This window comes from Coenobita brevimanus, chromosome 6 (assembly GCF_032717465.1).
Source record: "Coenobita brevimanus isolate Jiangsu-jjx chromosome 6, ASM3271746v2, whole genome shotgun sequence".
Taxonomy (NCBI): Eukaryota; Metazoa; Arthropoda; class Malacostraca; order Decapoda; family Coenobitidae; genus Coenobita; species Coenobita brevimanus.
This window is the reverse complement of record NC_136959.1, coordinates 69838015-69859228: the sequence shown is the minus strand read 5'-3', so window position 1 is coordinate 69859228 and position 21214 is coordinate 69838015. Positions and strand designations below refer to the sequence as shown.

The following is a 21214-nucleotide window of genomic DNA, read 5'->3' as shown; positions in this document are numbered from 1 at the left end:
GGGTATATAGTGAATACGCTACCATCTGATAACACCTCCTAATACTAAATCCGTATCCAGACCCCAGTGCCAAAGAAACACCAACAAGGAAACAATACCAGCTACTCCACGAATATATAAAACTTAGACTTCCTGTAGCTAATAATACGTAAACCTCTTCTCCAAGTGCTACTCATTGATCCGAGCAGTATCCTGCGCGATACAGATAATATCTAGACGTAAGAGTTGTGGAATTGTCCAGAGTATCTGTATCCGTAACATTTACCATTCCACTGTGCAACTTAGTAATACACGTGTAAGGTTGTTGCCTTGAGTTTTTGTGTCCTACCTCTCTGCTATTTGTTTAAGCTCCGGTCTAGAAAGAGAGCCCCGCTACACACAAGGCGTTTACGGGACGGGAAACCGGCCCTTAATAACTTATTGACTTTTAATGTCGCGAAAACGCGACTCATTACAACTGCAAACAATGTCTATCTATATATCTATTGCCAGGCGCCTCAATCCCGTTTGGGGTGGCCACAAACAAATCGCCTCCAAGTCGCCCTGTCCCCCGCCATTTCACTCCCCTGCTCCCAACTCACACCCCCCTCTCTCATATACCTCTCCACCCCATCTCTCCATCTCATTCTCGGCCTCTCCCTCCCTCTTTCCCCCTCAACCTCACTCACATACACTCTCTTCGTCAGTCTTTCACCCTCCATCCTCTCCACATGGCCAAACCACCTCAGTGTGTTCCTCATAACGCTTCCTATCACATCCACATCAACATCAATCCGCTCCTTTATATCCTCATTCGTCAGCCTGTCTCTCCATGTGACTCCACAGGCTCCTCTTAAATAACTCATTTCCACGGCTCTCACTCTTGACTTGTGTCCTTCCAACAACGTCCAAGCTTCACTTCCGTACGTTAGAGTTGGTATCACAATACTGTCATGTAGTAACTTTTTCACACCCATGCTCACTTCCCTGTTTCTTATCACTGCTTTCAAAGAACCAGCAACCTTTCTTCCCTGCTGTACCCTTTCAAGCACTTCACCCTCCAAACCTCCATCCTTACTCATCACACTACCCAAGTATTTAAACGTACTCACATTTTCCAACTCCTCACCATCCAATCTCGCTGTACATTCGCTGACTTCACCTCTCTCAAAGACCATCACTTTACTCTTCCCTACATTCACCTTTAGATTCCGTTTCTTACACACTCTCTCAAACTCATCCACCAAGCCTTGCAGCTCCTCTTCTTCTTCACTCAACAACACATTATCATCTGCAAACAACAGTACAGGGAGTTTCCAAACACTATCCTCTCTCACCAGGGCCACTCCAACATCCACTACCCTACCTTGTACCTCTTTTATTACCCCATCCATGTTCAGATTGAACAACCATGGAGACATGACACATCCCTGTTTCAACCCAACTTCCAAAGAGAAAAATTCACTTAGTTCACCATCCACACGCACTGCAGCCTTCGCACCATCATCGTACATACTCTTCACAGCATTCAACAACTTCCCATCTACTCCATATATTCTTAACACTTTCCACAATCCTAGTCTATCCACCCTGTCATATGCTTTCTCCAAATCCATGAAAGCCGCATACAACTTCTTTCCCTTCTCTAGAAACTTTTCCACTAAAGATCTAAGAATGAATATCTGATCTACACAACCTCTTCCCTTCCTAAAGCCTCCCTGTTGTTCTCCAACTAATTTCTCTGTTCTTTCTCTAACTCTGTCAATAAGTATCCTACCATACACTTTTCCTATTGTACTAAGAAGACAAATGCCCCTATGATTACCACACACTTCTTTTTCCCCTTTTCCTTTGTACAAGGGAATAATTATACCTGACTTCCAATCCTCCGGGACTCTACCTTCCTCCCAGGCCAATCTGCACATCTTCCACATCCATTCTACTACTATCTCTCCCCCATGCTTCAGCATTTCACCACACACTCCATCAATTCCTGGATCTTTCCCTGATTTAACTTTTTTCATTGCTTCCACAACTTCTATCCTACTGATTTCTTCTTGTCTTCTCACCTCCCTCCTTCTCCCAGCCATTCCCCAGCCACTTATACTCGCATTACTTCCATCCTCCACGTTCAACAATTCCTTAAAGTGTTCTCTCCATCTGCTCACTTTTTCTCCCTTCTCCACTAGTAATCTACCATTTTTATCTTTCACTCCCCTGCTAACTTCACTTCCATCCTGTCTTACTCTTTTCACCTCTTTCCAGAACATTTTCTTACAGTCCCTCCACTTTACACTCAAATTCCTTCCAAATTCCTCATCCACTCTCTTCTTACTCTCTCTTACTAATCTTTTCACCTCTCTCTTTCTTTCTACATATAACTCTCTCTTCCGCTTCTCAACTTCTTCCACGCCCCTATTTCTCATCCATTCATTGTATGCTTTCTTTTGTGCCACAGCCCGTTTCACCTCTTCAGTCCACCACGCTGTTCCTTGCACCCCCCTCTGTCTTCTCTTCCTTCCACACATCACATGCTGCACATATTTCTTCTGTAAATATTCTAGACACACCTTCCACGTCCCCCATCTGCTCCAACTCATATTTGCCCAATCGTTCCTCCACTTCTCTCTTATACTCTGCCTTTTTCTCATTCTCTTGTAACCTTTCCACTCTCCTTGCAACTACTCCTTCCTCTCCTCTTTCCCTTATGTTTATTAATAACCCACTTCTTTAAAAAGACCGAAAACGCATGGTAATTTTTTCTATTATTCGAGTGTACATAAAGAAATTTATTCTTCTTTACTTTAACATTTTTTCAAATTAATGCTATGTTTGACAAATGACAAGTGTTAAAACTAAATAACCCGGTGTCCATGATGGCCGCCAAGCATAGGCGATCGGGCGACGAAGAGAGGCTAACAAAACACAAGAAAACTGCTTCTCACAGAGATAATACAACCTCTAAGCACACAAAACAGGAGGAAGACAGACCTCCATCCGTGACTGCAATCTTAGTGTGTGGTAAGATCATTGCAGAAAGAAAGGATGAATCTAACTTTGTTAGGCTCAAGAGGGTAGATACAGAAATGTAACTTCTTATTCTGAAAGGGTGGGATTACACATGTAAGGAGGTGACAGACATTAGGGGAATTACTGGAATTTCACCAAGCAATGGTACACTTGTGGGTAAAGTACAGTTTGCATCTAAATGACCATAAAAATGTGTGCACATTTTTATCATGCCGGTAGCAAGTGGATGTAATTTCGTTTCAGGTTATATGTGCCCTTTTTTTATCGCTGTATTAATTGAGTAATTTGTTGTTGTAAGGTTTTAATAAAATCTAACCTACCAATAGGTTACTTTCTGTCTCTGGTTGGTGCTTGATTCATATCCCTATGATTCAGTGACACACAGAAATGCTTATTTACCAAAATCATACCTCTTACAGCAATATGTGCTGGTGTGATCCACAGTGTCCATGTGGCCACGATGTTTGAGAATGACCGACACTTCTCGCACCTCTCAAACCTTGAGCGAGAGATGACCTTCCGTACGGAAATGGTAGGGTATTGACATTTTTCTTGTTTCAGCCCAAACTTGACTAGCCAATTAATGTGAATTTTTTCCTTTTTTTTGTGTGTGTGTGATTCATTTGTGTTATACCTTCATTCAGGTATTGAGACACCGCTTTCTCCCTTTCAAATAAGTAAATTACAAAGCATTTAAACCATTAATCCTGTGAGATTCTGATGATGCATTTTCACATCATTTTAGATCCAACCTCAGAGATTCCGATGATGCATTTATGCGTCATTTTAAGATGCTTTTGTAAAATATTGACTGTAAATTGCGTTTATGCATCATAAGTGAGACTCGAGCGTGGTCACATAATGCTTCTCTATGTGAGGCGTGTACTGCACAGCTGGTATGATGTCCCTTTATTACTTTATTCTTGGCAAATATTTTCTTACGGCAAGGTATAAAATTTTTGTTTTTTCCCTAAATTTGACTCATCATTGTGGCTTTATTTTCTTTGTTTTCCATTTTTGAATATACAGTAATCCCTCTACTATTCGACGTAATAGAGCCAAAGGCTTGTCTGGAAAGTGGGCCCCAGCCTCCTGGACTTGCACTTAAGGACCCTAACCCAGCCTAACTTTGAAAGCCACCTTAATAACTCCCTACCGGACATGCACAGCACCTATTTAAGACCCTTTTCACACCAATAATGGACGTAAAGCATGAAATAAATGAAAAGGAACCAAAGAATGAGGAATTAGAAGTGACTGTACATCAGCCAGGGTTCTTACAGCACATCTGTGCCGCCTTCTCTAAGGCTTTGGCAGTGGTGAAAATGTTCTTGAAGCACATACAGTAATCCAGTGTTGTGCTGCACTTAATTCTTTGCACTGTGAGTTATAATTGTTTAACACTGCACTTTCTGTTAATTGCACAATGCCAATTTCAACTGGCAGTTTGCACTCCACAGTTAATCTAAATTCTAATTCACAGTTAATCTAAATTCTAATTTCTTAACTGTAAATTCCCGTGTTGTCAAGTGGTGAGGTATTGCAGTTTATTCACTGTTTATTCACAAAAAAAGAGCACGTGTGGCATGCATTGTGATAAGCATCTATTCGTGATCGCAGTTAGGCAGTAACTGTTGGTGAGGGGGAAGCAGGGTTGCCAGATTGCAACTCGGCCACATTACCAAACTCCTCAATTTTCATTACCAAATTTAACTTTTCATTGCCAAATTCGTAAAGCTAGCATTTATTCGTCATTGACTATATACACAAGTGGAAATACATTTAATCACTTCCCTAATAATTAACAGCATGTTGATTATTTTCACACTATGTAGGCTAGCAGATTAATCAGAGAGAGCAAACAATCCACCATCTCCATCCTGTGTATCCTCATACATGTGAAAAATCTGTTGGTAATGCATTATTCTGCTTCATTACCAAACAAATTTTTCATTACCAAATTGGCCCACATTTGGTAATGAAAAATAGCTAATGGCAACTCTGACAGGGGAAGGGGGAGGAAGGAAGGGTTGAAGGGGCCTTGGTGTAAACAGCGGTTCAGCGCCGCACGGCAATTCCAAATTACGGGTGGGAAAAAATTCATTTTTTTTTTTTCTTTTTCTGGCCATTTTTGGGTTCCAAAGGTCCAGGCCCACAATGTCCAGTAAGTGGAGTGTCCTTAAAGTGGCCGTCTGGATAGTAAGGAGATTACTGTACTACGATAAAGTACAGCACAGCTGCTCAGCTACAAAATAACACCACAACCAGCATCCTATCATAAAAAGTGTATTTACGTTGGCCAATCAAAGAATAAGATCGTGAAGTGAATACAGTACTGGTATGCAGCCGAGAATAAAAAAAACTGCCTTTTTTTCCTTTCTTGTTACCGTGCAATAAAATGAAGAAATAACCATCATCGTCTATCATTGTAAAGGTGGTGTAATTTTGCAAGGTTTAAACCAGCTTTTTATATCTTAATTAGTTTTTTTTTAGCAAATATATATTTTTCTATAGCAAGGTATAAAACTTTTGTTTTTTTGCCTAAATTCAACTTATCATTTTGACCTTTTATTTTCTTTGTTTTCCTTTTTTGAACATACTATGATAAAGTATAGCTATTCAGCTTTAAAATGACACCAGAACCATTGTATCATCTATCTATCTATCTGTCTATCTATATATATATTGCCAGATGCCTTAATCTCGTAAGGGGTGGCCACAAACAAATTGCCTCCATTTCACCTTGTTCCCAGCCATTTTACTACCCTTCTCCCAGCTCACCCCCTCCCTCTCTTACATACCTCTCCACTCCATCCTTCCATCTCATCCTTGGCCTCCCCCTCCCTCTCCTCCCCTCCACCTCACTCACATACACTCTTCTCATCAGTCTATCACTCTCCATCCTCTCTGTATGGCCAGACCAGCTCAGTGTTTCTTCTAACGCTTCCTGTCATATCCACACCACAATTCTCCTTCACTCTCTCATTTGTCAGTCTGTCTCCATGTGACCCCACATGCTCCTCTCAGATAACTCATTTCCACTGCTGTCACTCTTGACATCTGTCCCTCCAACAAGGTCCAAGCTTCACTTCCACACGGTAAGAGTTGGTATCACAATACTGTCATGCAGTGACTTTTTTTTTTTTTTTTACCTTCATGCCGAGTTCCCTGTTTCTTATCTCTGCTTTCAAAGAACCAGCAACCTTTCTTCCTTGTTGTCCCCTTACTTCACCCTCTAAACTTCCATCCTTACTCATCACACTACCCAAGTACTTAATGCACTCACATATTTCATTTCCTCCTCATCGAACCTCACTGTACATTCAGTGACTTCATTTCTCTCAAACACCACAGCTTTACTCTTCTGTACATTCACCTTTAGATTCTGTTTCTTACACACACTCCCAAACTTATTCACCAAGCCTTGCAGCTCCCCTTCGTTTTCACTTAACAACACAGTATCGTCTGCAAACAACAGCACAGGGAGTGTCCACACACCACCCTCTCTGATTAGGATCATTCCAACATCCACTGCCCTACCTTGTATCTCTTATAATCCCATCCATATACAGATTGAACAACCATGGAGACATGACACATCCCTGTTTCAACCCAACCTTCAAAGAGAAAAATTCACTCAGTTCACCATCCACATGCACTGCGCCTTAGCACCCTCATACATACTCTTCACGGCATTCAGCAACTTCCCATTTACTCCATATATTCTTAATACTTTCCACATTCCTTGTGTATCCACCCTGTTATATGCTTTCTCCAAATCCATGAAGGCCACATACAACTTCTTTCCCTTCTCTAGAAACTTTTCCACTACAGACCCAAGAATAAAAATCTGTTCTTCACAACGTATTCATCCATCCATCCATCATCCAATCCTACCTTGCCCCATGAGGAGCGCAGGAGCCCAGGGTTAGGCAAGTTGGTCCTGACATTTAAGATGAGAGTGACCAGCCTCACTCATCCCTAAGTGGCATCACATGGGCAATAAACCCAACCATCCCTTGGATATAAACAACCTCATCCCTTCCTATAACCTCCCTATTTTTCTCCATTCTATGATGAATAGTGTATTTACACAGAGCAGTTAAAGAAAAATATTGCGGTGCAAAGATGTGGGTCAGCACAAAAGTGGCTAACTCTAGCCCTGACATAATTTGCTTGACCCAGAAACCTGATAAGGTTAACTTACCTAAATGCCACGTAGCTTATCTGACCTAGACCCAGAGCAGTACAGTCCTAACCCAAACAGATCTTGACTTTACTATACTTATTGGCTTCGAATTCTTAAAGAACAAGAGGAGGAGTGGATAAGTTCCTATTACATTCACAGATAAATGAGTTGCCAGGTAGCAACTCGGCCAATGATTGGCTAGAGTAAATGATGTGACGTTTTGGCTGCCAACTGGCTAGATAACGGCAGCTGGCTAGATAAGGTAATGTTACATCTCCATTGTTATTGAGTTAATGTTTTCCTCTCATCCTTCCTTCTTTTCTTCCTTTTGCTTCTGTCCTTCTTTCCTTCATTCTTTCCTCTTTCTTCTGTTTATGGGTGACTATACACTGAGTGACAAGCCAAATGGTTTGCTGTGCACCAGGAAACCATTTACTACGCTGGGTGGCAACCATATAACCAGATTATGGTGCATGGTGGTTTAGTAAATAATTAAGGCTCTCCAATAGGATTAAGCCTGTGCAGGTTTATATCCAAGGGGTGGTTGGACTTTGTTGCTCATGTAATGCCACTCGGGGATGAGTGAGGCTGGTCACTCTCGTCTTAGATGTCAGGACCAACTTGCTTAGCCCCAGGCTCCTACGCTCCTTGTGGGGCAGTACTGGATTAGATGATGAACACAGTGGAAATGTCATAGAAGAAAGGTGATTGCACATACAAGATGTAACTACAGTATGGAACAGCCCCATATTACTGTAACTGGATTGAATATGGGCTGAAATGAGAGTAATACTACAGACTGTTTAGTAGTCACTAGGCATATTTTCTGACTGGGAAGTTTTTTGTGGGAAGTGTAATTTGTGCTCTACTTTCTTCATTATGATCTTGAAACAAGGCTGCATCTATGGAGATCACTGAACCCTAGGTTCAGGTCCAACTTAGTATCTGTGTTAGGCCCCATTCTGTAATGAAAAGTATAACCCGTACTTTCAGTGCTGGGGGAAATATCTGGCTAGGCTGAAACCAGGAGGGGGAGTAAGGGTGCACTGGCCAGGTTTTCTGAGAGGGTTAATGCTAGGTTATTTCAATCACTCATAGGATATCCGTACCAATCAGAGGCAATCATTTTATCGTTTATTTGCAATAGATTAGAAAGTATTAGGATTTGAGAATAAAATACTGAGAAGGATTCTTGGGGTAAAGTGGCAAGACAGAGTTACAAATGAGAGTAAGAGATATTACGAGAGTGGAACCAGTAAATACGTGAAACTGTCTCGCTGGAAGTGGCTGGGGCACATATACAGAAGAGAAGGCAGTTTAATACAGGATTTGCCAGAGTGGACTGCTAGAGGAAGAAGAGTTAGAGGTAGACCGAGGGAAACCTGGTTGAGGACAGTGAAAAGAGAAGCAGAAGAGGAGTGTTGGTGGGACCTGTAAGAGATGGTAAGAGACAAATATTGGTGGAGAGAGTTCATTGAGGCCCTATGCATCCCGTGGGGTGCCACAGGAAATGATTGATTGGTTAACCTTCTGCAAATTTTTTTCAGCTTAATAAGAACCTGGCGACTATCATCCACTCACTTGATGTAGTGCTGCCAACTTCTTCCTTAGGCTTTATCATTCATTTTCTGTGCCTGTCCTCCTCTCTTCCTATTTCTTCTATCTTTCCTGTCACTTCTTATTGCTTTTCTTTCCTTTACAGGTGGCTTTACATTGAGTGACAAGCCAAATGGTTTCCTCTAAGTCAAGAAACCATTTACAACGCTGGGTGATAGCTATGTAACCAAACCATATGTGTTCCCTACATGTCAACAAGTGAGTTGGTGGAGGGTTAGTGCCCCTCCCCGTATAACAAATAACTCAAAGTCAAATGGCCACCCCTTACAGGATTATGGCATCTGGCAGTAGATGGATAGATAGATAGAAGAACCTCTTGAACTGAAGTGGTTGAAATAATGTTTTCCATACTCAATAGGGCCTGTACTACTCCTACTACAAGACCCTTGTTGAGGCTGATTCCTTCCTTCTGGGCCTCAACAGACTGATGCATGACAACCTCACTGAGTTCCCTGACACCATCAACACCTTACAACGCTTCAACTTATACCCAGAGGTTTGTAAAGAGTGGTACAGTAAACTCTCAATTATCCATTGTCACAATATCAAGTCCAGCACGATATCTGGCGCTGCTGGCTCGACTCTGTTAAAGCAATATCCAATGCTGAAACGGGACATAACTAGTGGTTCTATGCAATATCCGCCGTTGAGGTGTATCAACCAGCTCGTAAATGGTAGCCAGCCAATGCTGTATTACTGTATTGTATCATTACATTATTGTATTTTATGCTTAATTTTCATCTTTTACTCGCAGGAAAGTTTTTAGGATAGAGGTTCAAGATGGATATTAATGCAGTAACCGGCTCGACACGGAATATTGAGCTGATGGAAGGTACTATGGAATATCTGGCATTTTACTTTAAACAGCATTGGGCATGGCTGAATTACCTTGGATAATTGAGAGTTTACTGTAGTTTTGTAAAAGAATCTGAAATCAGGAGATATTACATCATAACATGATGCTAGATGGATGGCTTCCATCATCTCTAGGAGTTAGTACCAGGAGAGCAAAGTGTGACTACAAGCTTGCTAACCAGCCATACAATCATCACTCACAGGCAGAAAACTCAGCCATAAGTAAATACAAAGTGCAGGCAGAGACTCAGCCTTGCACATGTTGTTACACATCTCAGATTTCTTTTTTCCTTGACAGCTCCCAGCAGCTGCTGGGAAGTAATTACCTGGTTTTGACACTTGGTTTAGTTTCGAGTCTGTAGGAAACATTAGCTTTACAATGGCCAACTTCTGTTTAGGGATTCTGTATGAGAAATGATGGCATCATTACTGTAAATGTATGTATGTATGTATATACTGTATGTGTGTACCACATTATAAAATTGTAGAACCAGCAGTGCCTCTGTGTCAGAGTATTCTTTTCCACTGCCTGACTGTCTTGTTCAGTTTTCAGTTTATTTGTGACACAGTTGTGCTGTGCTTATCATCTCCTGCCACTATGCAAAGATACAATGGAATGCCAGACATTTCCCAAACATGATTGGCATATCTACTGTACAGCTGCATATGTCTTTTAGTAGCATTAGAAAATACATAAAGCGACATCCTGACTTCCCCCTGCTATCCTGGACTTTTTCTAATATATCGAACATTATTCCAGATCTCATGAACGGTTTTTTGACTGTTTTGACTACCATTGCGGTACTGTACAGTGTTATAACTTCACTACATTAATCAGATGGTATAATATATATAATGATATTGTACTGTGCACTGATAAACATGTCTTTTATCTACCTTATTGTGGTGAACATACCTTAAGGGGTCAGGCAGTCCGGACTCCTTCTGGCTTTATTGGACTTTTTCCGATATACAGTATAGGTATTTAGTCCGGTAGCTCCTCGAGTCCGATAAAAGCGAATTACGGTCTATTGAAGTCCGTTATATCGAGGCTGTACTGTACTCTCATCTTAAATGTCAGGACCAACTTGCCTAGTCCCGGGCTCCTATGCTGCTTATGGGGCAACGTAGGATTGGACGATGGATGGAGAAAATACATTAATGGCTTGATTGATGTTCCCTCTAAATTGACTTTAAATATAGGCTAAGAAGTATAGTTTTACTTTTTTATGTGTGTATATTAAGTGTAAAGTGACTAAAATGCATAGTTTCAATCTTTTAAAGCATACATTTAACAGTGATGCATTTACATTAGCTTTGTTTTTCAAGTTCAGACTTTCAGAATACATCTTCATTGAACATCGCGTCCTTAAGGTTCTGTTGTGATGTACATTCCCAGTATAGTGCTTCCATACTAGATATTTTGATTGTCCCGATCTCTCCAAATCCATAGCAGACATACTCTGCTTTAATTTTTTCAATGAAAAGTGGATCTGTGTACATATTGGGGGAATAATTCTTAAAGATTTATGTCTGAATCTCTTAGGTCTGTATGGATTACATTACAGTTCTAGCCCAGTAGGTATGGGGATACAACCACAGTTTAAGTTGCCCAGTACTTCAGACTGTTGCAGTTATGTATGGTATATGGGCACATTAATGTCTGCCTTGTATTTTTCAGTTAGGTGCAGTATTGTATATTTCTGTTCTCCAGATCATCAGGGTAAGCATAGGATTGTTGAGTTTAGGCTAAAAATAATGTGATGTGTAACAGTACCCACTTCACTGTGATATATTTTTTGTTCTTGTTAGCTGACAATAATTATATTCTTCAGTTTAGAAGGACTGTTTTGTAGTAAAGGGATTAATTAAGTCCATATCTAACTTCATCATCCATGTCTCATTTTCCTACCTTTGGGTGGAGTTAGGTAGGGTCTGGCGAGCCAGGAACAAGAATATATACATATATACAGTAATACCCTGATATATGATACCCCTAGGTGCAATACCCTGGCTTAGCAATGGGGATACAAATACCACCAAACCATGTTACCCGATAGCCGTGCCCCAGTTTAACAATGGGCCCTCCGACATCGCATCCACAGGCGATAAGCCAAAATTTTGAATCGCACACGTTCCTTCAGCCAGCTGAGTCTGCCCATCTCTCAGGATGTGCAGAAATGCTTGCGCAGGCCCCACAGCCATCACTCACCCATATCGTTCTTCTTGTATAGGCCATCTCAAAGTGAGGAACTCTCCTAGGCTTGCCCACCACACATCATGTTGTATCAACAACATTACGCAAGCTGCTGTCGTAGTGCATTGTAACTGAGTATGAGCAGTGCCATGAGTAGAGCAGTGATAGTAATCATGTGTGGAGTGTGATTTTGTGTGAATTTTAGCCAAAATAAGTGTGATCATGTCTGGTTTGGGTGCAGTACGTGATGGGGTTAATGGTGGTGCCAGTGAAGGCCCCAGTTGGGGTGGTAAGCAGCCTGCTAGTGTTGGTGCTGGTGATGTTCCTGCGAAGCATGTGCGTAAAACTCTCTCTCAAGTCAGAGTAGATATTCTTAAGCTCCACAATAAAGGCAAAGGTGCGTGTGCTATCACCTCAGTTCTCCGCCTGGCCCAGTCCACTGCCTCCACCATCATCAAGAAGAAGGAGGCCATTAACCCCTTCGTTACCGCATTGCCCCCCCCCTCCCCCACTCAGCTACCCCCCCTTCCTAACTGAATTTCCTCCAGGCATGGATCTTTCGTGGGGTAGTATTTAATTTATCATTACATTGTTTCTGTTTGCTTTATATTATTTATTTTTGCATTGGTATGTAGATATTGACCACAAGATGTGTTTATGATATGTTAAAATAATGTACATGACAATATTACATGTCTAACCAACTGATTTGGTAAACATACAATATACGGATAAATGTAGTAGATAGAGATATAAATCAATGAACAGGGAGGAGAATAATGATTGTATTACTTACCTTGTAAGTATGAAGAAGATCCATGAAGAACGAGGTAGGAGGCAGGCAGGTCAAAAGTAGGTGGGGGTGGGGTGATGTGCTTCAAGGCCAAACAGATACCAGAATCAGTATCACTTTCCCCACTACTATCGCTCACTTCACTGTCATTCTCGGGCATGTACTCCTCATCAGTGTTGCTCACAGTTATGTCAGATTGTGTTTTGTTATTGTCAGACACTTCTAAGTCACTATCCAGGTCAGATTCATTGCCCTAGGACGCCATGGCACAGAAGTAAATCCAAAAGCACTGACACGTGTGGCTGCTTGTGTGGGTCATTGTACCCTATATATTTTGAATTTGGTAAATATAATCCCCTATAACACGTAATATAATATGGGCAGATAATGCTTCTTGGTAAGGGGACTGTCGCTAGCTTAGCAACAGTGGTGGTACCGCAGGAAAGTGTGTGAGAGCACGCCGAAGTGTTTTTCAAGCAGCCACACGTGTCATTGCTTTTGGATTTACCTCTGTGCCATGGCTGTATGGTAATAGTCTGGGAAATGGTATGTGGGGCCGGACTTTTGCGATTCCCGGACTGGTCTCCCCCCCTTTTAGTCCGGCAAATCGAGGGTCGAGTGTATCTTGCAAAATGTATGTGGGTTGTGTAAATTAGGTAGAATATGGAAACAGATTAATGAAAGTTGTGGAGAAAGGAAATCTGATAAAAAGATGGAAGAATTTATGCTTTGATGCAGTGATTTTATTGAGAAAACAGATACAGTGGGAATATCCTAAATTGCAGCTTTATGGGACGGAGCACACGCCATGATTTGAGAATTCTGTGAGTTAGAAATAACCAGTCTAATGAGGAAAGTTATTTATGGGTCTGTCATCATGGAAAAGTTGTCCCCCTTACCCCAAACCTTCATCACACTGGTCACCAGCGAACACTAACACCATGGAAAAGAAATTAGTAAAACATATTTAATGGGAATGAACAATACAGTAAACCCTCGATATAACGAACTCCGGTATTGCGAATTTCGGATATAGCGAATGACCAAATCGCGACCGAACTTCCCCCGGATTTTGCAAACAAAGGCCGCTAAATGCAGGGGAAGTTATGCGAATCAGCCCACGGTGACAACTGCATCCCTTCCTGGCACATGTGTACTTCAACAGGATCTCTTCCTGGCACAGTAAGTGTTCTTAAACAGCATCCCTTCTTGGCACAGTAAGTGTACTTCAACAGCATCCCTTCCTGGGACAGTAAGTGTACTTCAGCAGCATCCCATCCTGGCACAGTAAGTGTACTTCAACAGCATCCCTTTCTGGCACAGTAAGTATACTTAGCATCCCTTCCTGGCACAGTAAGTATACTTAGCATCCCTTCCTGGCACAGTAAGTGTACTTCAACAGCATCCCTTCCTGGCACAGTAAGTGTACTTCAACAGCATCCCTTCCTGGCACAGTAAGTGTACTTCAACAGCATCCCTTCCTGGCACAGTAAGTGTACTTCAACAGCATCCCTTTCTGGCACAGTAAGTGTACTTCAACAGCATCCCCTTCTGGGATAGTAAGTATACTTAGCATCCCTTCCTGGCACAGTAAGTGTACTTCAACAGCATCCCTTCCTGGCACAGTAAGTGTTCTTAAACAGCATCCCTTCCTGGCACAGTAAGTGTACTTCAACAGCATCCCTTCCTGGCACAGTAAGTGTTCTTAAACAGCATCCCTTCCTGGCACAGTAAGTGTACTTCAACAGCATCCCTTCCTGGCACAGTAAGTGTACTTCAACAGCATCCCTTCCTGGCACAGTAAGTATACTTAGCATCCCTTCCTGGCACAGTAAATGTACTTCAACAGCATCCCTTCCTGGCACAGTAAGTGTACTTCAACAGCATCCCTTCCTGGCACAGTAAGTGTACTTCAACAGCATCCCTTCCTGGCACAGTAAGTGTACTTCAACAGCATCCCTTCCTGGCACAGTAAGTGTACTTCAACAGCATCCCTTTCTGGCACAGTAAGTGTACTTCAACAGCATCCCTTTCTGGGATAGTAAGTATACTTAGCATCCCTTCCTGGCACAGTAAGTGTACTTCAACAGCATCCCTTCCTGGCACAGTAAGTGTACTTCAACAGCATCCCTTCCTGGCACAGTAAGTGTACTTCAACAGCATCCCTTCCTGGCACAGTAAGTGTACTTCAACAGCATCCCTTCCTGGCACAGTAAGTGTACTTCAGCAGCATCCCTTCCTGGCACAGTAAGTATACTTAGCATCCCTTCCTGGCACAGTAAGTGTACTTCAACAGCATCCCTTCCTGGCACAGTAAGTGTACTTCAACAGCATCCCTTCCTGGCACAGCATGTGTACTGTAACAGTACAACATTATACTGTATTCTTGTTATTGTATTGTATTTATATGTACAACTTCATACAGTATTACATTTACATGTACAACTTCATAAACCATTGAATTCTCCATGCAAACCTTCATAGAGTTGGGTTAGGTTATGTTTGAGCACGGAGGACCAAATGACTCCCCTTATATAGCGAACTGAGTTCAGTAATCCCTCGGAAATACCAAACCCCTCGTATATAGCGAACTTTCGGATATAGCGGCCCACCCCTCCCCCCAATTAGTTCGTTATATTGAGGGTTCACTATACTGTAAGATTCTTACCTGACTCGGAATGACGACATTGCTTGAATGGACGGGGGAGAGGGGAGGGGACTGGGACTCCGATGCTTGAGGCAGACTACGGCCTATCAGCACAAGGCAAGTGTGCTGCTGCCTCTGTGTTGCTTCCTTCTCATCAGTCTTTCTTGGGAACCCCTCAAAGTCCAGTGCGGAGACAACAGAAGCAGTGTCATCATCACTCTCAGCTGCCTCCGTGTCATCGTAAGAGTCATTGATCTTTTAGATTATTTCTTTACCAAACAGGTGCCGCCTTTCCATATTTTCTATTGAAATGAGTCTTTCACAGGTTACATGTTATTCCTGGTTTACCACAGCTACTGGGCATTTTCATAAACTTACCCCTGAAAACTATAAATGAGGATTTAGAATGTGTGATACACTGATGTGTCCAGTTCGAGCAGTGTTGGTAAACAGTGCGGCCAGTTGGAGAGATCGTTGGTAAACACTGCCTTCGGCAGCCTGCCTGCTTCCATAAATACCTCAAAATAGGTACACTGTATTTTGTTTTTTTCCACTCACTTTCAGTCATTTCTACAGTTAACTATCTGTGTTGTATATGTATCAAAATTACTCAGCTTGTGATCATGAGTTTGTTATATGTGGAATCACCGCCATTTGATAAAGAATTACCCTGTTGAGTCCGTAATGGTAGGCAGCTTTGGCTTTCTTCTTACTGTTGTCAATCCTCCTCATTATGGTGGGCAACTTTGGCTTCTTCTTCTTCTTCTTCCTCTTCCTTGAAGAAGTTGTAGGCTTAGGAGGGTTATTATAGGCCATGGTAACACTGGGCAGGCAGAGGAAGCATAAAAAAAAAAAAAAAAAAAAATGTAAACCACACTGGAACCCCACGCTAAAAACAGAGAGGAGACAGTGCACTGAGCCAGGTGCTGGGGAGTTAGGCGCGTGCATCCTTCATGCTTGGTGTGGGAGGGAAGTGTTGTGATTGTCTTACAGTAAGTGCTGTGCCTGAATTTGATTGGTTTAGTAATTGCTATGCCTGACTGTGATTGGTTTACGCCTGGTTAGACGCATGGGCATGAGGCAGTGGTGGCACATATTACATGAGGCACTAGAAAAGTGTCATGTTTGAGGCTGCACTTGAATTTCATGTAACTGATATTGCAAACTGTTACACGATGTTGCCGCATGTCATGAATCCGTTATTTAGGCTTGCATGAATGAGGAGATTTCACTGTGTTGATGGGGGAAGGGGAGTGAAAAGGGTATGGCCTTAGTGATTCACTTTGAAAGTGGGAGGAGGTGTGGAAGGCCAAGGAGATGGATTGATAATGTGAGTGAGAGTTGAAAAAGTGAGGTACTGTATAAAAGTTAAAGCTAAGGAGAGGATGGGGGATGATAATTGGGTGAGGAAGGTGAGAAGTGTTAATATTGGGGGTGGGGTTATGAGGGGTTGACCGAGAAAGACATGGGACGAGGTCATTAAGTGTGACCTTAGGGTTAAGGGACTGAACAGGGAGGCTGCAATGGATCGTGCAGCGTGGAGAGCTGCCATTAGGTGACCAAGGCCGACACATGCAAGCACGTTGGAGCCTTTAAAAACGAAAACTAAGGAATTGATACTGGAATGAAATGAGTGAATGAAGTATTGGTTTTTGCATTGTCCTCATGTTATTAAACTGATGGCTTGAAATATAAAGCTTTAAGTGGTTTTACATAAAGTTATAATTGGTAAGTTCAGGTTATTTTTAACCTAGTTGTTCAGTTGTTAGTACATGTACTGTATAGAGTAATGCTGCATATTCATTTTATGTTTTTGATACCAGTGGGATTGAATGAAAATATTTATATCATATCCCATAATGTCACATAATATACTGTTCTTTATAACAGTTGTAGTTAAAAATCTTCTGCTTAGAGCAACTGGTAGAGTGTATCACATATATCTTGTGCTTTGTGACAGTTGTAGTGAAATATATTCTGCTTAATATAACTGATTTTGTGTGTGCGTGGAGAGAGAGAGAGAGAGAGAGAATTACCATGGTGCCATCATGTCTGACACATCTGACACTCTCCTATGATTCAACAGGTTGTGCTAGGCGGGACGTACCGAGTATTCCAGGCAGTGAATGAATGGCTGGGTTTGGAGACACGGTGGTGTTGGCAGGTTAGTCGAGGAGGTGGCCTCTCTCCTGTGGTCAGTTGTGAGGGGTTGGGGGACCCTGCTTATTGGTACCTAGCAGGGGTGTGGGTCAGTGCTGGCCTCACTGCTGCCTTCCTTTTTGCTCAGGGAGCCCTGCTAAGTAGAGATCTTTTGGGAGGTTTTCTCACTATGATCTGTTTCTTCTTTAATCATGGTGAGGCCACACGGGTGCAGTGGACACCCCCTCTTAGGGAGTCCTTTTCCTTTCCTTGGAGTGTAGCACTAAACCTGGCAGTGATGCAGGTGGTTCGTGGGCCCCGAGCAGTGTGGACACGTCCCCTGGCTTTAGGTACCCTTACCCTAGCGTACCTGTTGTGTTGGCAGTTTGCCCAGTTCACTGTGGTTGCAGTGGTGGGTGCTGTGTATGCTATGTATGCTATAGGAGTCACTGGGCCCCTACCCATGCTCCTAGTTTTACTAGGGGTGGCTTATGGCTTTCTTAACACAGTTGTGCTTCAGTTTGGCAATGCCCTCCTGGTATCTTCACCTCTAGCTGGCTGCCTCTTGGGGGTTCTACTGCTGTATCTTTTCATGGAACCCATCATCCAACACCTGCCCTTCCCCACTAATAAAGGAGTCCAACTTTCTTTTCTCTTTATATCCTGTGCAGCCTGCAAGCTGGAATTAGCCAGAGTGTTTGGTGTGGAGGATGATGCCCATATCTTCAATATTCTTCGGTCAAAATTTACCAACTACTCTGACTTCCACACTCTTATCTACACCTGCTCTGCTGAGTTTGATTTCTTGCCTCAGGAGTCTGTGTACAAACTGAATGAGACCTTGTTGGTACCAAGTGTGGCTTTGGTGGGGGGTGCAGTGGCCTTCCATACTCTGTCATGTTTCAAAGCTAACTTCATACAACGGTCAGAGGAAAGAGGAGATGCAGACACTGCCGCCACTTCCATTTGGTCAGGGGTGGACCCTGGAGTAGTCTTTAACATTATCATGTTAGCAGTGTATGGTGTTATGGCCAGCCTTATCATGCGCCTCAAGCTGTTTCTCACCCCACAGCTTTGTGTCATGGCTTCACTTCTCGCTGCACGCAAATACTGGCGTATCATTGAGCGACGGGAGATCCATGTTGCAATTTTAGCAGTACTTGTAAGTGGGATGTGTGTGCGTGGTTTCCGTAACATCAGTGAACAGCGTGGTATTGTTGGAGAGTACAGTAACCCTGAACTAGAGGAACTTATTGATTGGGTGCGCACCGAGACTGGAGATGAGTCTGTTTTTGCTGGTCCAATGTCTACTATGGCTAATTTACTACTCTCTACACGCCGACCCATTGTAAATCATCCCCACTATGAGCACTCAGGACTCAGGGAAAGGACTAAGCGTGTGTACAGTGTGTTCAGCCGCAGATCTGCTGAGAGTGTGTATGAAACCCTGCTGGCCATGAAAGTCAATTATGTAGTGCTGGAAGAATCATGGTGCGTACGGAGGAGTCGAGCAGGATGTGGAATGGTTGATATATGGGATGCTGAGGAGCCCCATAATCGACACAAACCTGCCCTCTGCCCTAGGCTTTTCCATAGGAGCCCTGCACCCTTTGACCGAGTTTTTGCCAATAATGTGTTTGTCGTGCTTCAGGTCCCCTCAAGATATGTTGAGATCCCACCACCTAGATACCATAGTGCGTAGCTTTAAGTCTCTCTGTAAACTAGCCACTTGTTGTAACAGTTGTTTTCAAAGTGTACATATGTGGGATGGGTAATGAGGGGTGATATGGACATAAACATTTTCATTCATGAAACTTGTCATCTGTTTATTACCTTGATAAGAGAGTTTGATGTAACTAGTGCCATGAATGAGGCTCAAGTATAGTTACTACAAAGGTCATAGAAATATTGTTACTGGGATAAGATATATACAAGAAAATAAGATTTAGAAATTTTTCCAGTGCATTCTGTCAGTGATATTTCAGGGGCTAGCTGAATGTCCGGTTTTATGTGACTACGGTGTACAGTACTGTACAGTATAGCATAAGCTAACCAGTTTTACAAAAGAATTCAAACTAGTTTGATAAGCATTTTTATGAGTAACATAAAGCAGTATTTGATATTACCATTGGTTTGATAAGAAGCCTTGTAATTGCCAATTCATTCTGTTGATTTCCCTATTGTTTTTCTAATAGTTAATTATCTGCAAGTGTAGACAGGCTAGACAAGGCTCTGACCCAAGGCAGTGGTACTTCAAGGCTTCTGTGAGGTATAGCTTAAAAAATACAAACTCTTTGTTTAGTATCGGTATTAACAAATTAAAGTTTTTATGTAAAATTTGCTGTAATGTATCATTATCACACAGTTTTTGTATGATGAAAGCCATCACCTTCATATGCATGTTTGTGTACTCTCCTTTCTCACCATAAATCTGTGGTGGGGTAGAGCAGGGGCAGGTATGAAGATTATACTGTATTGAGAGAGAGATTTTGTTGCAGGTTAATACCTCTTTCTGCAGTGTGGCAGGTGGGGGCACTCACCATCCACTCACTCAGTGTAGTGCTGCTCTCGGGTGACTGTCCTTTCTTCCTTCCTTCCTTTCCTTCCTTCCTCTACTGTCTTTCCTTCTTTCTTTCCTCTTCTTTTGTTCCTTCTTTCTTTCCTCTTCTCTCTGTCTTAGGGTTACTCTACACTGAGTGACAAGCCAAATGGTTTCCTGTACACCAGGAAACCATGTACTACACTGGGTGGTAACCATATAGCCAAACTATGGTGCCTGGTGGTTTAGTGGGTAATTAAGACACTCCAGCTGGATTGAGCCTGTGTCGGTTTACATCCAAGGGGTGGTTGGGGTTTATTGCTCACATAATGCCACTCAGGGATAAGTGAGGCGGTCACTCTCATCTTAAATGTCAGGACCAGCTTTCCTAGCCCTGGGCTACTACGCTTCTCGTGGGGCAACACAGGATTAGATGATGATGATGATAAAGATGATGACCTCATTCTGCATTGAGTATTGTTGAGACTTCAGATCACCCAAGGTCGATAGGATGTTGGTAGCCTCAGACATAGTCCTGGTGTATGCATCAAAGGTGGTTGCCATGTTGCTTATAGATAACAGGGTGGTTGCAAGATGGCCGCCAACAAATGAGCATCGGTATGTGTCGTCGGCTGCCGGCTGGGAGCATCGAATTGTGGGGAAATTTGCAAATTGTGAGACAACTCGGAAACATTTTTCTTGCGCGAAAAATGAGGTGTCAAGTAAAATGCGTCCAAGTACGAGGACTTAATGTGTTTGTGTGTGTGTGTGTATAAATATATATATATATATATATATATATATATATATAGTATATATATAGATATAGATATATATATACAGTATTCATATATATTTATACAGTCACTACTTGTTTTACGATTGGGTTACGTCTGGTCATACCTTATCGTATACCGATTTTATCGTAAATCGGGAGATTGAAACATGTTATAAAAGGGGGTTACGTCAACTCAGCTTCCCAAAGTCACCTACCCAAGACTGAAATAAAAATGACAGCCCACCTTAATCACTTCCTGTGTTAGTCCAAGTCGTCTCCAAGACCAAAACAGACACTATCACACCAATACAGGCAGTGTTACTCACGTACAGTAAATCATTGCAACAACACAACATCTACACATCTATCTTTCGTGTGGGAAAAACAATAACCAATATCATTTTAAGTGTTTATTTAATGATCTTGTACATATTTCTAATGTTTTCAATGG

At 42.2% G+C, this 21214-nt stretch overlaps 1 protein-coding gene across 1 annotated transcript; it reads left to right on the top strand.

Annotated features, from left to right (window-relative positions):
• The first annotated feature begins 2852 nt into the window (after positions 1 to 2852).
• LOC145402348 (protein C-mannosyl-transferase DPY19L1-like) lies at positions 2853 to 19749 on the top strand. The gene is made up of 4 exons (XM_080274498.1): positions 2853 to 3000; positions 3429 to 3541; positions 9174 to 9311; positions 17394 to 19749. Exons 1-4 carry the CDS (start codon positions 2853 to 2855, stop codon positions 19146 to 19148), a joined length of 2154 nt encoding a protein of 717 aa, XP_080130624.1. The 3' UTR covers positions 19149 to 19749.
• Positions 19750 to 21214: the final 1465 nt, after the last annotated feature.

Bases quoted from the DNA above. Each gene is read 5' to 3' on its own strand.
- LOC145402348 (XM_080274498.1), top strand. From the start codon at position 2,853: ATGATGGCCGCCAAGCATAGGCGATCGGGCGACGAAGAGAGGCTAACA. The intron at 3,542-9,173 runs GTAGGGTATTGA...CATACTCAATAG, and splicing joins TGACCTTCCGTACGGAAATG to GGCCTGTACTACTCCTACTA. The intron at 9,312-17,393 runs GTTTGTAAAGAG...ATGATTCAACAG, and splicing joins GCTTCAACTTATACCCAGAG to GTTGTGCTAGGCGGGACGTA.